This window comes from Phyllostomus hastatus, unplaced genomic scaffold (genome assembly GCF_019186645.2).
Source record: "Phyllostomus hastatus isolate PE091 unplaced genomic scaffold, TTU_PhHast_1.1 phas_scaffold_1674, whole genome shotgun sequence".
NCBI classification, from domain to species: Eukaryota; Metazoa; Chordata; class Mammalia; order Chiroptera; family Phyllostomidae; genus Phyllostomus; species Phyllostomus hastatus.
Window position 1 is genome coordinate 22,486,789 of NW_025334011.1, and position 13,188 is coordinate 22,499,976.

General features: G+C 38.6%; 1 protein-coding gene across 1 annotated transcript in view; it reads left to right on the top strand.

Moving 5' to 3' along the window:
* The window catches only part of LOC123831087 (cyclin-Y-like protein 1), a 42,353-nt gene continuing 29,165 nt past the window's right edge, over window positions 1-13,188 (top strand). The window contains exons 1-3 of the mRNA XM_045857715.1: window positions 1-229; window positions 8,692-8,766; window positions 10,752-10,786. Coding sequence (XP_045713671.1) covers window positions 1-229; window positions 8,692-8,766; window positions 10,752-10,786 — 339 coding nt within the window. The remainder of the gene's footprint in view (window positions 230-8,691; window positions 8,767-10,751; window positions 10,787-13,188) is intronic.

The following is a 13,188-nucleotide window of genomic DNA, read 5'->3' on the forward strand; positions in this document are numbered from 1 at the left end:
ATGGGGAACAAACTGACCTGTTGCCTAATGCCCACTGCCAGGCGCAAGCCAGGCCGGTGGCACTGTGGGTGGGTGGGGTCAGATGATGGGTCTGGTGTCTACCAGGGGGATTCCAGGAACTCGGCGGCAGCACCACCAGTTCCAACTGCCCTGGAACCTACTGGGTTGAATCTCCACGCCTGCGAAAGCCACCATGTGCTGCATATCAGTGACCTGGAGATGTCCAAAGGTAAGGAGGCGGCAGGCATTCTCTGCTCTCAGGTGCATCCCTATCTCTGCTGCTCCCCAGAGTCCCCTGGAAGGGAGCCACCACCTTGGGCTCCTTTGTGCCCCTAGCCAGCTGGCTCTGGCTGGCATCCTCTCCCCTTATTTGTTTCCCATCGTGCCTGCCCAGTTTCTTTCCCTCTTATCTAACCAAATGCCCAATTCTGTCTTCTATTCCCGTTTTCCATCCTGGCCTGAAACACTCCAGTCCTCTACCCTTCCTATTTATGTCTCTGTTTAATGTCTTGTGGGACTCTGAGAAGACTCTGAGTATATTTTCTCCCTTTTCTCAGTGAAAACTTGTCCCATCTTCAGAGTATCCATTCCATCTCCCTATCCTTACCTCTCCAGATGGTTCCTAAGTGAAGGAACCAGGTAAGGCCTAGTGGTACCCTTTCTCCCACCCATGAAGACATCTGATACTTGGGACAGTTCAGCCTAAGATTTTAGTGTTTGTTATTTCAATTTAACATAGAGACTGACATAAGAGAGTCTATATGGGGTTTTTGAGTAGGCTGTTTTCAGTTGCCTGGATAGAAGCTGCTTTATTCCTTCCAACTATAATTTGAACACAGAAGGAAAGAAAATGGTGGGAGAGGGAACTTAAAGTTACTGAATAGTGTGAAATGTTACTGCCCCTACAGAGAATAGTTTATTTTTGTTTGGTTTGGTTTTGCCCAAAGGAGAACCCACAGGGTTCTGATTACTTTAACATAGCCACTCAGGCACAAGTAAGTCTTCAGTCTTCCTTCAGTGGCTGAACAGACTTCACTTTCATGTTGCCTGTTCTAGAGGAGCATGGGGGTGGCTCGCCAGACTGTTGGTCTAAAGTTCCAGAGGAGAAGAATACAAATTTAGATTTTGTACAAAGTGTTGGGAGTTAAGATGTCAGGTCCTGCACCAGAATGTTTGTCTCCGTGGCTCCCTCTCCATTCTCTCCCCTCTTGCCAGTAGATTCCTGTTTAACTGTAAGAATGTTGGGTTCTAAAGACCAAACTGCTGATGGTGGGGGTGGGGAGAGGAAGGAAGAGAGATGAAATGTTTGGTTTACCCTGACTGGATAGCTTGGTAGGTTGGAGCATCACCCCACAGGCCAAGGTTGCAGGTCCCATCCCCAGTCAGGTCACATACAAGAATCAACCAACGAATTCTTAAATAAGTGGAACGACAAATCCTTGTTTCTCTCTCTCCCTCTGCCCCACCTCCCTCTCTCCTCATCCGTTCTCTCTCTCCTCCTCCCTTCCTTTCTCTCTCTGAAATCAATATATGAATTAATTAAAATAATTCTGGGTAAGAGTGTAGTTAATGAAAACTGTGTTCTATTTCATTTCATAGAGGAAATGCCTTATAGCTCTTATTCTATTTAAATTTTAATTGAATGCAGGTCATATTTTCTGGTCTCTCCACAAAGTGGGCCTATCTCAATTTAGTCCAGTCTTGATTACTTTCATGTGAAATTATTGTATGCAATTTGGAAGAAACATTTATCCTTCCATCCTGTGTCTATAAATGCTTTGCAATGGATAAGAATAAAAGTAGAAGTCATGAAATAGCATGAATATACCACATTTACTAGTTGATATATTTTAAAGAGTTTGTTCCAGTGACACATTGAAGCTGAGAATCCTCTGGACAAACAGGGACTTTAAGGGAAGCTGGCAGAGGGCAGCTCAAGTAACCAGGATGAAGGCTGGGCCTAATGCAGAAATGTGTTAAATCAGAAAGTTGAAAAGAAGTAGAGTTCATGGGTATAGAATTTACATATTGATGTTAAATATGATATTTAAAATGGTATTTCAACTTGTCTTTAATTTTGGGAGGGCATTTAATAAAGTGATAAGAGAAACCTCATCTTCAGCATTTGCCTATTGTTTCCATAGAAACAAGGTCAGAACACCAAATATAAAGCACAAGTACATTGAAAATTTGCTTTTAATGTATTTATTTCAGACAATTTTATATCAGTTTCCCTGGAAACTAAGAACTACCTACTTAGATGTAAAACATTCAGAGTTGAATTATTTGGTTACTTACACAAAATTACACAAGAATGATGCTCTGCCTTGTTCTTCTGAAACAGAAGAACACAATTTCTTTAAGTCATTTCAAAGAGACAATCTTAAGAACCTAGTACAGATTTCTGATAGACTTAAAAGTATTTCTCTACTACCTTGCCTTTAACAGAATATCTACTACAATTGGTGGTATTATCAGTAACACACAAAAAAGACACTAAGTTTCTGTTATCCTATTTTACTATTACTAATCAACTTTTCAAACAGCTTTTAATGTTCTAACCTTACAAACTTTGCTAATTTGCCAGCTAAAGGTGTCTCTCAAGTGACCTCTTCCTCCCCCTACCCCCGAGGAGTGAGTACATAAGAAACTGGCAATGTCATGCAGAAAAAACTCTGCGCAACAGATCTTTACTTTCTTGTAGCTATTTTAACCCAACTTTTTTGTGTGACAGTATTAATAAGCATTTGATGTAAAAGATTTGAAAAATACAGAAAAATCATTCACTTGTGCTCAGAATACTCGGCACTTTTTTAATATTTTAGTGTTTATTCTTCCTGAACCTTTGGGTATATATAAACTTAACATTGTGTTTATTTTACAAAAATGAGGTCAGTCTTCATGTGCTGCCTTCTAACTCTTTGTTATAACGAGAAGTAATGACATAAGCTCCTGGAACTGTGCCCAGCAGCTAGAGAGCACCCCCGCGTGTGTTTCCAAGCAGTGCTGGAGCCCTACCGCAGCCTTTCAGCAGCTGCTCAGTGCGCCATCGCGTGGTGGAGCAGCTCAGTTACCACCCGTTCCTTAGGACTGGCCATCTTTCTTCTTCTTTTTTTTTTCTTTAAGATTTTATTTATTTATTTTTGGAGAAAGGGAAGGGAAGGAGAAAGAGGGAGAGAAACATCAATGTGTGGTTACCTCTCACATGCCCACTACTGGGGGCCGGCCCCCATAACTCAGGGATGTGCCCTGACTGGGAATTGAACCATGGACCCTTTAGTTTGCAGACTAGCATTCAATCCACTGAGCCACACCAGCCAGGGCTCTTTTTTATTTTTTAATTGTATTTATTTATTTATAGAGAGAGGGGAAGGGAGGGAGAAAGAGAGAGAGAGAATCATGAATGCAAGGGAGAAACATGAAATGGTTGGTTCTCATACACAGTCTGACTGGAACTGAACCGGCAGCCCACACATGTGCCCTGACCAGGAATGGAACCAGTGACTTTTCACAACCCAGCCAACACTGGTCAGGGCTGGTTAGTCATCTTTCAAAGTGAAACCATGCCCTGGCTGGGTGGTTCAGTTGGTTGGAGCATTGTCCTGTGCAACTGTGTGTTCAATCCTGTCAGGGTGCATGTGAGAAACAACAGATCAATGTTTTTCTCCCACATCAATGTCTCTCTCTCTCTCTTTCTCTCTCTCTTCCCCTCTCTCTCAAATCAGTTAACATATCCTCGTGTGAAGGTTTTTTAAAAAGAGAAACCATACACATCTTATTGTGTACAGCTTCCTAAAGCATTCTGGGGACAGATATGAAAATGTATTCATTGTACCTACATGTAGAATTAAAATTATATACTTTGTTATAACTTAAGATGTAATTTTTGTGGTTAAGATATTTTAGCACTAGATGTTTTCATCCCACATTTAAGTTATCATTGGCTTTTCATTGGACATTAGAACTTCTCTTTTAGGTTTCTTGGGGGTTTGTGTCTTTAATTCTAAATAACTACTGCTCTAAGACCTGAAAGAAATGCTGATCTTAAATGACAAATCAAAAGATCGCGTTAGATAAAATCTTAAAAAATGTAAAACAGTTGGGAGAAACTTCACTGGTTTGGGGTACACGGAGACAGCTGTGTCTCAGGGCACCATTCCAGATGCAGGATGCACAGTGGCACACAAGACAAAGGCCCTCCTCTAACTCAGGTTTTCCATTCCAGAAGACTCCAGGAGCATACAGCACATGAGCAGTCAAGAACATCAGGGTGGTTAAAGACAGCTGCTCTCTTTAAGTGACACTGAGCAGTTCTAGAAATGAGAGGGAGCCCTGTGAAGAATGTGGGAGGAGAGGCTTCCATGCAGAGTTCCTCAGATGGGAATAGCAGAGTGCAGGCCAGCAACAGAAAACAAGGGGAGGGGCGTTGGGGTGGCTGTGACCCAGTGAAGGGGACATCAGTAGGAATATGGTAGATTAAGGCCTTGTATACCTAGTGGGCCTTGACAAAAATAAGAAATTTTGTCCAGTTGCAGTGTAGGATTACATGCAGGGAAACAATGCTAATTCTATAAAGAGTGCGAGCCACAGTGAGAGAGAGCAAAGCTGATGTGTGAGAATAGGGTGGGAGCAGGGAGTCCAGGTAGGAGGCTGGTACAGTAGCTCAAGTGAGAGCCAGTGGTGGCTCGAACAATAACAAATAAAAAAAAAAGGCCCAAAATAGGCTGACTTAAAGAAATGAACTACATCTAAATGTAGAATGAAGAAGTAACAGAAAAAGAAAGGCAGGTTACCTTTAAACATGTCTTTACACTTAAGAGAAATGCAAGCTATGCTGTAGTTTCTCTCCTGTTGGGAGAAGATCCATAAACTTGACATTGCATTCTTTGGTAAAGCTGTGAAGTAACAGTCAGCTTCATATATTGCTAATGGAAATGCAAAATGGTTTGGTGACAGGAAGGGGATGTTGGCACAGTCTCACCAACAATGTGAATGGCAATAATCAAGAAATCCTACTTAGAGGAATTTATTCTGAGGACATTGCCACAAATATGAAACCACATATTCACAAAGTTTTTGTTGAATTATTTTTAAAATAAATACTGGAAATAACCCATGTCCAGAAAGGAACTGGTAAAATAAACTGGTACATCTACACAGTACACTACGATGGAGCTGTAAAAAGGAATAAGCTACTTCTTTACTGCTAGGTGGTGATCTCCAGGATGAGTTATATTAAAAAAGGAACAGGACATACAGTAACCTACATGACAGAAACAGGGGAAATACTCATTTGTTTATTAAAAATAAAAACCCCCACTGAGAGAAATTCTTGCTAATTGTGTGCCTTTTCTTCCTTTCCCATTAAAGGGCAGTCAAAACATGTAATTACTTAAGATGCTGTTTGTATATGGGTAGTGAATGGACATTTCATATACTTTCCAACCAAATGCTAACTGTTCATATTTTGCTTTGAGTTAATTTGTGAAAGCTTTGTTTATGATTTTTCTGGGCTCTATATGTAGTATATAAATTGCTCTTGCATTTCATTTGCTCCTCACAATGTTTTGAGTTAGGTAATACAGGAATTATATCTGTTTTACATGTGAGAAGACAGAGTTCTGAGTGGTATAAATTGAGTTGTCAAAGGTTTGATAAATGATGCTTGATAGAGCAGGAATGTAAACTCCAGATATGTGGCACATAGAAATAGAATTTTTAGAATGACACATCATGTGAGCAGCTTTGAGAATACTACCTTTTCCCACACACACCCTTTTTCTAGTGTATTAACGTAATTAAACTTTAAGGTTAAAATAGTTAACATTACATAATGTGAAGTAAAATGGAGGAAATTGCTGTGCAGAAATCTTCTTAAAAGTCCAAGACACTGAGCAAAGTACTTTTTGAAAATACTGCATGAAAGCATCATGCAAATTAACAATGTTAGGGCCCTAGTGGGTACAATACATATAGTTATACACAGGACATGCAACTCAGCACAGTGGAAACGACACTGTTCACTGTGGTCAAGCTGTGTAATCAAGGAAATGCAAGTTACAGACACTGTGAGGTTCCTCATTCACATAACTAGAATTGTGTTTCAGGTATCCAGAGCTGGGGCAGACTGAAGCTGCTATGACTGGCAGCATTATCCACGAATATGCCCTCACCTGTTTTAGGACGCAGCTCAGTAGTACATACTGAGCCACTGAGCCCTAAAAACGATCTAACCTTTTGGTGTAGTCATTTTATTTTAAAGAGCTGTTCTGGGGAGGTTTTAACAATTGATTTAAAAATAGGATATACACTAAAGTTTTCTTTTTTAAAAGTTTTATAACAATGGAACTTTGTAAGTACTTCAACTCCAGTAAGAGGTTGGCTGGGTAAAGTACAGGAATAATCCTTGATGGGCCATTATGTGTCCATTAAACAGCAAATACACTTGCAAGTTAAAGAGAATCTATCTCAAAATAGCTTAAAATTTTTTAAAGAAAAGTATTGACTTGTTTAACCAGAGTTCACAAAGTAAAAAGCAAGGTTCTCCTTGAACTGGGAATTAAACCATCTCAGAATTGTCTCAGTTCTGCTTTCCTGTTGATTTCTCCTGAAAAAGGCTTTCCCCGAGTGCTGGCAGAGGGGAGTTCACAGCTCCACACTCTCTAGAGATCCCAGCACAGCTGTCTTTCTGTTCCAGTTCTTGGGAGGTCCCAGGCCAGCTGTGATTGATTGATTGGTCAGCCCGGGGCACGTGCCTGCCACAGAACCCTAGCTGTAGCACAGAGGAAAGTTCAGTTTTTGTTTGTTTTTTGTTACTTGAGCTAATTTTGATTTTTCTTCCCTGCATATTGTCATTTCTTTTCTTCCAGCATTCTTGATGTTTGCATTTAGAGCCCTAGCAGCACATCTTGGTTTGAGGCAAGTGTGTGAGTGAGTGTGTGTGAGTGAGTGTGTGTGAGTGAGTGTAAGCCTGCTTCTTCTTTGATTCTGGTACAAAGTTTTCCTGGGCTTCCCACTGAAAATTTTAATTAAACTTTATCTTATCATCAGCACTGATGCATAATATGGCTGCTTCTACAAACATTCGTTCTTATTTATTTTTATTCAATTGCAATATATTTGCTTTATTTTTGGTGGGAAGTAGTCCTGATTTCTATCAGAAGTCTAGCTTAGAGGCTGCTGTGACAGACTCTGGCTGTCACTTTGTATAAACTAAATTAATTTTTCCACATGGCTAGCATTGTCTAATTTTTCAAATGTGTGGGAAAACACCTTTAAAATAACTTTATGGGTATTTTACATTGGAATGTTGAATAGAATAGTTTCTCCAAAAGCAGTTTAAGGAATTTTCTTGAAGAAAAAAGCAGTTGGTTTAGCAGTATAAATTTCTAATGTTAACAGTGCCATTAAAATGGATGGCTCAGATGTCTCTTAAACCAGGAAGTCCCAAATTATGTTTGTGCAAGATTCTAACTGTATTACTTGGAAGGGAAAAAAGAGATTCTAGGTAAATAAATTTGTGAAATGATGTGTTAGACATTATTTATTACTAGACTGATTTGTTTTTAACATATCAATGAACATTTTGATTCTCTAAGAACTAGGCATATAGCTTATTTAAATTTGATCACCAAATCCCTTTAAAAAAATAAAACCATTTTTATGTGGCTTGGGAAATATTGCTTTAACCAGGACTGTCTTGGGATCTTGGTCTACTTTCTTATAAGATTGGTTAGGTGGTTTGAGATGGACGTTACTGAGGACTATCATAGGGTTTGTTTTTTAAATTGACAACTTTATTATTCCACATAGTGGCAAACTTTATGTTATTAAAATTCAAGTACCTGTTTTGTATTCTTGCCTAAATAGATCATTCTACCTTGGGGCAAGGCGGACTGCAGGCAGACCTACCTTTACATAGGTACAGCAAATTCTTTTTACAAGCAGCCTTATAATCAGCTCCATAAAGTATTTTTACTGAAGCCCCAAATTAATTATGTGGCATGGAAGGAAGAAGTGAGACTTTAGCTTTGGAAGTTGAGGATAAAATGTTAAAAATCACTTTGATGAGAGTATTGAGAGTCACTAGCATGAAAGCATTCCTGCAGATTGGTGCACTGGACTTTTATGCTGCCCTTCGAACTCTGCCACGATGAATAGCCCCAGGTAAACTATAGCTAACTGATTCATTTCTTGGATGGAGTTAGAATTAGCCTAAATGTCTAAAGAACATTTACCAAAAACAACTCACTTGGTTTGGGCATATTTGATGTATTAGCTGGCGTCTGCTACTCACTGGCCGCAGCACAGCTTGCTTCTAGAGACTGTTCCTGGAATTTGCTAGTAATATCAGCACAAAAAAGAGACTGTATTTCTAATTGATAAGGAGAAGGGGGAAATACATATGTGATGCATCTAAAAGTTTTATAGATTATTTAAATGCAAGTTTAAAAAAAGCTTAAGACATAGCCTGTTTTTTCCACCTGTATAGAGAGATTCCACAGTTTTGTATTTTCCTCATAGAATTTTTATATTGTTGCCTTTATTAAAATTGGCTTGTTACATCACTAAAAACTCTTCCCAACACTGTTAAAAGTAATTAAAATTGGTGTGTAGCTATTTAAAAAGTTATGTCTTTTTCTACTCAACTAAATTATTATGCCTTTTTCTCTTCCTCTTCCTCCTCTACAGAGTTGGCTTCAGAATTAATACCATCTGACCATCCAAGGGCAAGCACGATTTTTCTGAAGAAATATCAAATAGATGGTAAGTTAAGATAGGATTTAGGTCATAGTTAGGTTTTATTTGAACAAACCAAAAAATCAGGTGTCTATCTATATACAAGGATTGAATTTGTGATTTTGGCTTTGTTTTTATGGTTCTCAACAAAATGATCCTATCTCACATCTAAAGCTTTTTTATAACTTTATTTTTATTGTTAACACTATTACAGATGTCCACATTTCCCCACCACCCCATGCTCACCTCCACTCAGCCCCTGCCCCCCTCCCTGTGGCTGTCATCCCACTTTTGACGTGTCTGTGGGTTATGCATATAGGTTCTTTGGCTAATCCTTTCACCTTATTTCATCCGGTCCCCCCGCCACCGTCCCCTCCTCTCTAACAGCTGTGAGTCTGTTCCATGTGTCCATGCCTATTTCTGTTTTGTTCATCGGTTTGTTTGTTTGTTTCGTTAGATTCTACATATAAGTGAGATCACATGGTGCTTGTCTTCCTCTGACTGGCTTATTTCATTTAGTATAATATGCTCCAGGTCCATCCATGCTGTCACAAAGGGTAATAGTTCCTTTTTTTTTTATAGCCACTTAGTGTTCCACTGTGTGAATGCACCACAGCTTTTTAGCTACTCATCAACTGATGGGCACTTGGGCTACTTCCAGATCTTGGCCATTGAACTAGTCAAAATCATCTCATCCTAATGTAATGCTGCCAAGGTACATCAGAGCAAACGTAGCCTGATGGGGTTTCCTAGAAGCTTAGCATCAGCATGTGAAACTAGTGGCAATTTAACATGTCCTGTTTGTTTTAGGATAAGGATCAGAACTGTAGGATTCTACGTTTCTCTTTGCCTGCTTATTTTCTTTAATGTTTTGTTAAATCAAGTTTATTTTCATGGTGGGTGTCCATTTTGCCTGTCTGGCCGTGATTTTTTTAGTTAAGACTGCTATATTTCTCAGTTTCCTCCAGAGCCATGGGCTGCTCTCATGTAGAGTGAGTGGTGACAGTACAGGAAAAGCTGCCCCATGTCCCCCTCTTCTGTCCTGAGGAGTGTGTGGCTATGATGACCTTCCCACATGAACGGAGGCAGTGTGGGAAAACAAAGTGCAGCCCAGATCCACTTGGGAGCTTTTACTCTTCTGGCATTTGTTAGAGAAAATGATTTTGTGTGCTGTAGATATGTTCAGGCAAGTTAGCCACGGTCATTTTAAAATTTAAGTTTAAATGGGTTACTCTTCAAATGAGGAAAGACCCATTTAATTTTTTTAGTAAGATATTTTAGTTGATTATTTATAAGTGGTTCAGGATGCTTTTGGGGTTGCTGGTACATCTATGGATTAGTGCCTGAACAGAAACAGGTTCTAAGAGCTGTGAACTGTTAGATCCTAGTGATTCAAGTAAGGTGGATTCAAGTATATGTGTAAATGCAAAGTTAGAAACTAGCCCTGGCTGGTGTGGCTCAGTGGACTGAGCACCGGCCTGCGACCCAAGTAGTGGCCAGTTCAATTCCCAGTCAGGGCACGTGCCTGTGTTGAGAGCCAGGTCCCCAGTAGCAGGGTGCACGAGAGGCAACCACACATTGATGTTTCCCCTCTCTTCCTCCCTCCCTTTCCCTTTAAAAATAAATAAATAATATCTTTAAAAACAAATAAAATAAAATAAAATTAGAAACTACTACTGAATAGTGGTTCAGAAATGCAACAGGTAAACTGTTTTAACAGGTAAGTTTTTTTCCCTGGCCTAGTTTGCTTTGTCCTTTTCTTCTGTATGTGGAAAGACTTTTATTTGTACCTAATATAGAATACCTGTTAGGTCAAAAAATAAAAGTTAAATTTTACTTTATGGGATTAATCTTGCCAGGTGATTTAAATTATTAATTTTATTGGAAATTATTTAAAAGTAGAATAAAATTTTGTCTTATTTTGTACGTTGACAATCTGTTAGATAGTCAGTAACTTTTGTTTTTCTATGCCATTATTATCAGAATTGATCAGTTAATTTTTTTATTCTTAGTACAAGGAAAGAGGAAGAAGAACTTTTCATATCATGTAAGTAAACAGTTGAAAAGTTAAGTAAGAAACTAATAATTTGAATTAAAAATTGTCTTCCATGATTTTAAAAAAATATATAATGTACCCAGCATCATTAGCATGGACCTGTTTTTGTAGATTTTCTAAATCTCTTCTATTTTAATTATCAAATGTACATATTTAGGAAAGATTTGGCTTTGTAACGCCCATTTTTTTTAAAAGTTCTGACATTTAAGTTAAATTTCAGTAAGGAAGTTGGTGGTACCAAGAGCTGCATTAATTTTTTAACCTTGTTTTTTAACAAGATGAACTACAACTTTATAGCTAAGTTAATTTTTAACACTACTGACTTCCTGTCACAGCAACTGAAAGCTTAGGTTTCTCACTCCTCTGTCCCCGCATGTATGATGGTGTTTATTAAATCAGAATTGATGTTTACATTATTATGACTGTGCACATACGTTTTACTGCTGAGTCATGTAGGTCTCTGGCTGTGCCGCCTCCTTGTACACCCTTCATCCTCCTTCTCAAATGCGACTGCAGTCTGAGTGCTTCCACCCTTCTCCAGGACAGTCCAAACCCCTCTTCCTCCTTAACATGATCTCACGTAGCCAGATGCAGTGAGAGGCTTCTCTGCTGGTTTCTCTGCTTTCAAAAGTAACTTCTTTTGTACATAACAGTCTAGTCATTTGGCAGAGAAAGATGACTACCAGACAGAAATACTACATATATACTACATTAACTGAATACTTAGTTCATTTTCCCAAACAAGGCTTCATTTTTGTGTATCTGGAATTTTTTGACTACATACACTTTCCTGTTTCTAACAGCTCTTTTTTCCCCAAAAATGCTGTAACATTTGTCACAGGCTTGTCAAAAATATTTTCCATTTCCTAAACACATCTGTTACATTTTTTATTGGAAACAATCTTCCCCAGCCTTTTGTCATCCCACTCTGGTATAGACTGGTTTTCCCTGGGCCTGCTCTGTTCCTGTTTTTTTTTTTTTGTTTTGGGGGGCTTTGGGGGTTTTTCTTTGGCATGTTTCTTTGACATCTTTTGGGATCTCATATAACTGCTCTCTTGTGTCGGATCCCCTATGTCCTAGATCAATGGTTTTCAACCTTTTTCATTTCATGACACACATAAACTAATTCCTAATATTCTGTGGCACACCAAAAAATGTATTTTTTGCCCATCTGACAAAAAAATAAGTATAATTTTGATTCGTTCACACTGGACGGCCATTGTGTTGGCTGTTGTCATTTTTTTTAACTTCACAGTCCAAAGGAAAAGAGGTCAGTGCCCCTGACTAAATTGTCAGGTATTGCATGTTTTAAAAATTCTTGCAGCACACCAGTGTGCCACTCGTTAAAAATCACTGTTCTAGATTGCATGTTTTTCCCTTTCTTATTATATTCTTTTATTTTACTGGAACACATTTCCCTGGGAAAGGATACATAGACAGAAATTTTTAGAGACCTAGCCTCTCTGAAATGCCCCCTATTTAATAAACTATAGAATTCTAGGTTAAAATTAAGTATTGCAGTTCTAAGGACATTTTTACTCTTCTTATTACAGTGTTGCTCTTAAATCAGTTGGCATTGTATGATACACTGTATGTCACCAATTTTAATCATTTTCACCCCATCCCTTTCTTCTCTGGAAGCTTTTAGAACCTTCTCTATCCCTGGGATTCTGAAATTTCGTATGGTTTGGTACATACCTTTTTCATTTCCTTGTGGCCATTAAGACTGAAGATCTTCCCCTGCCAGATGTGGCTCAGATGGTTGGAGTGTTGTCCTGAAGCCAAAAGATCAAGTGTTCAATTCTGGGTCTGGGTACATACCTGAGTTGCAGGTTTCATCCCTGGTCCAGGCACATATGATCCCCAGCCCAGGTGGGTGTAGGAGACAACTAGTTGATATTTCTCTCTCACACTGATGTTTCCCTCTTTCCTGTCCTTTCTTCTCACCTCTCTCTCTAAAAGCAATGAAAAAAAGTCCTGGTGTCAGGGTTTAAAAAAACACAACAAAAGCTGCAGATCTTACTGAAAAGAATTTTTGTTTCTTTGATATTTTCTCTATTCCTTCTTTTTTCTAGTATTCCTATTACTCAAAAGGTGGAACTCTTAGACAAGTTTTCCTGCATGGATCTCTAAATTTTTCCCCCTCTTATTTTCCCTTTTGTCTTTTTCTACTTCCTGGATATTTCATTGACTTTATGCTCCAACTCTTCTATAATTCTTTGTTTTCTCTATTTTGTTTTTAATTTATAGTGTTTTCTTGTATTCTGTCATTCTCTTTAATAGCATTTCATTCTCTTACCAATGCATTTTTTGCCTTTCTGAGGTTAGGATTTATTTTTAAGTTTTTATTTGTTCCTGAATTTTATAACTCCCATTAACTTTCTTTTCTTTTT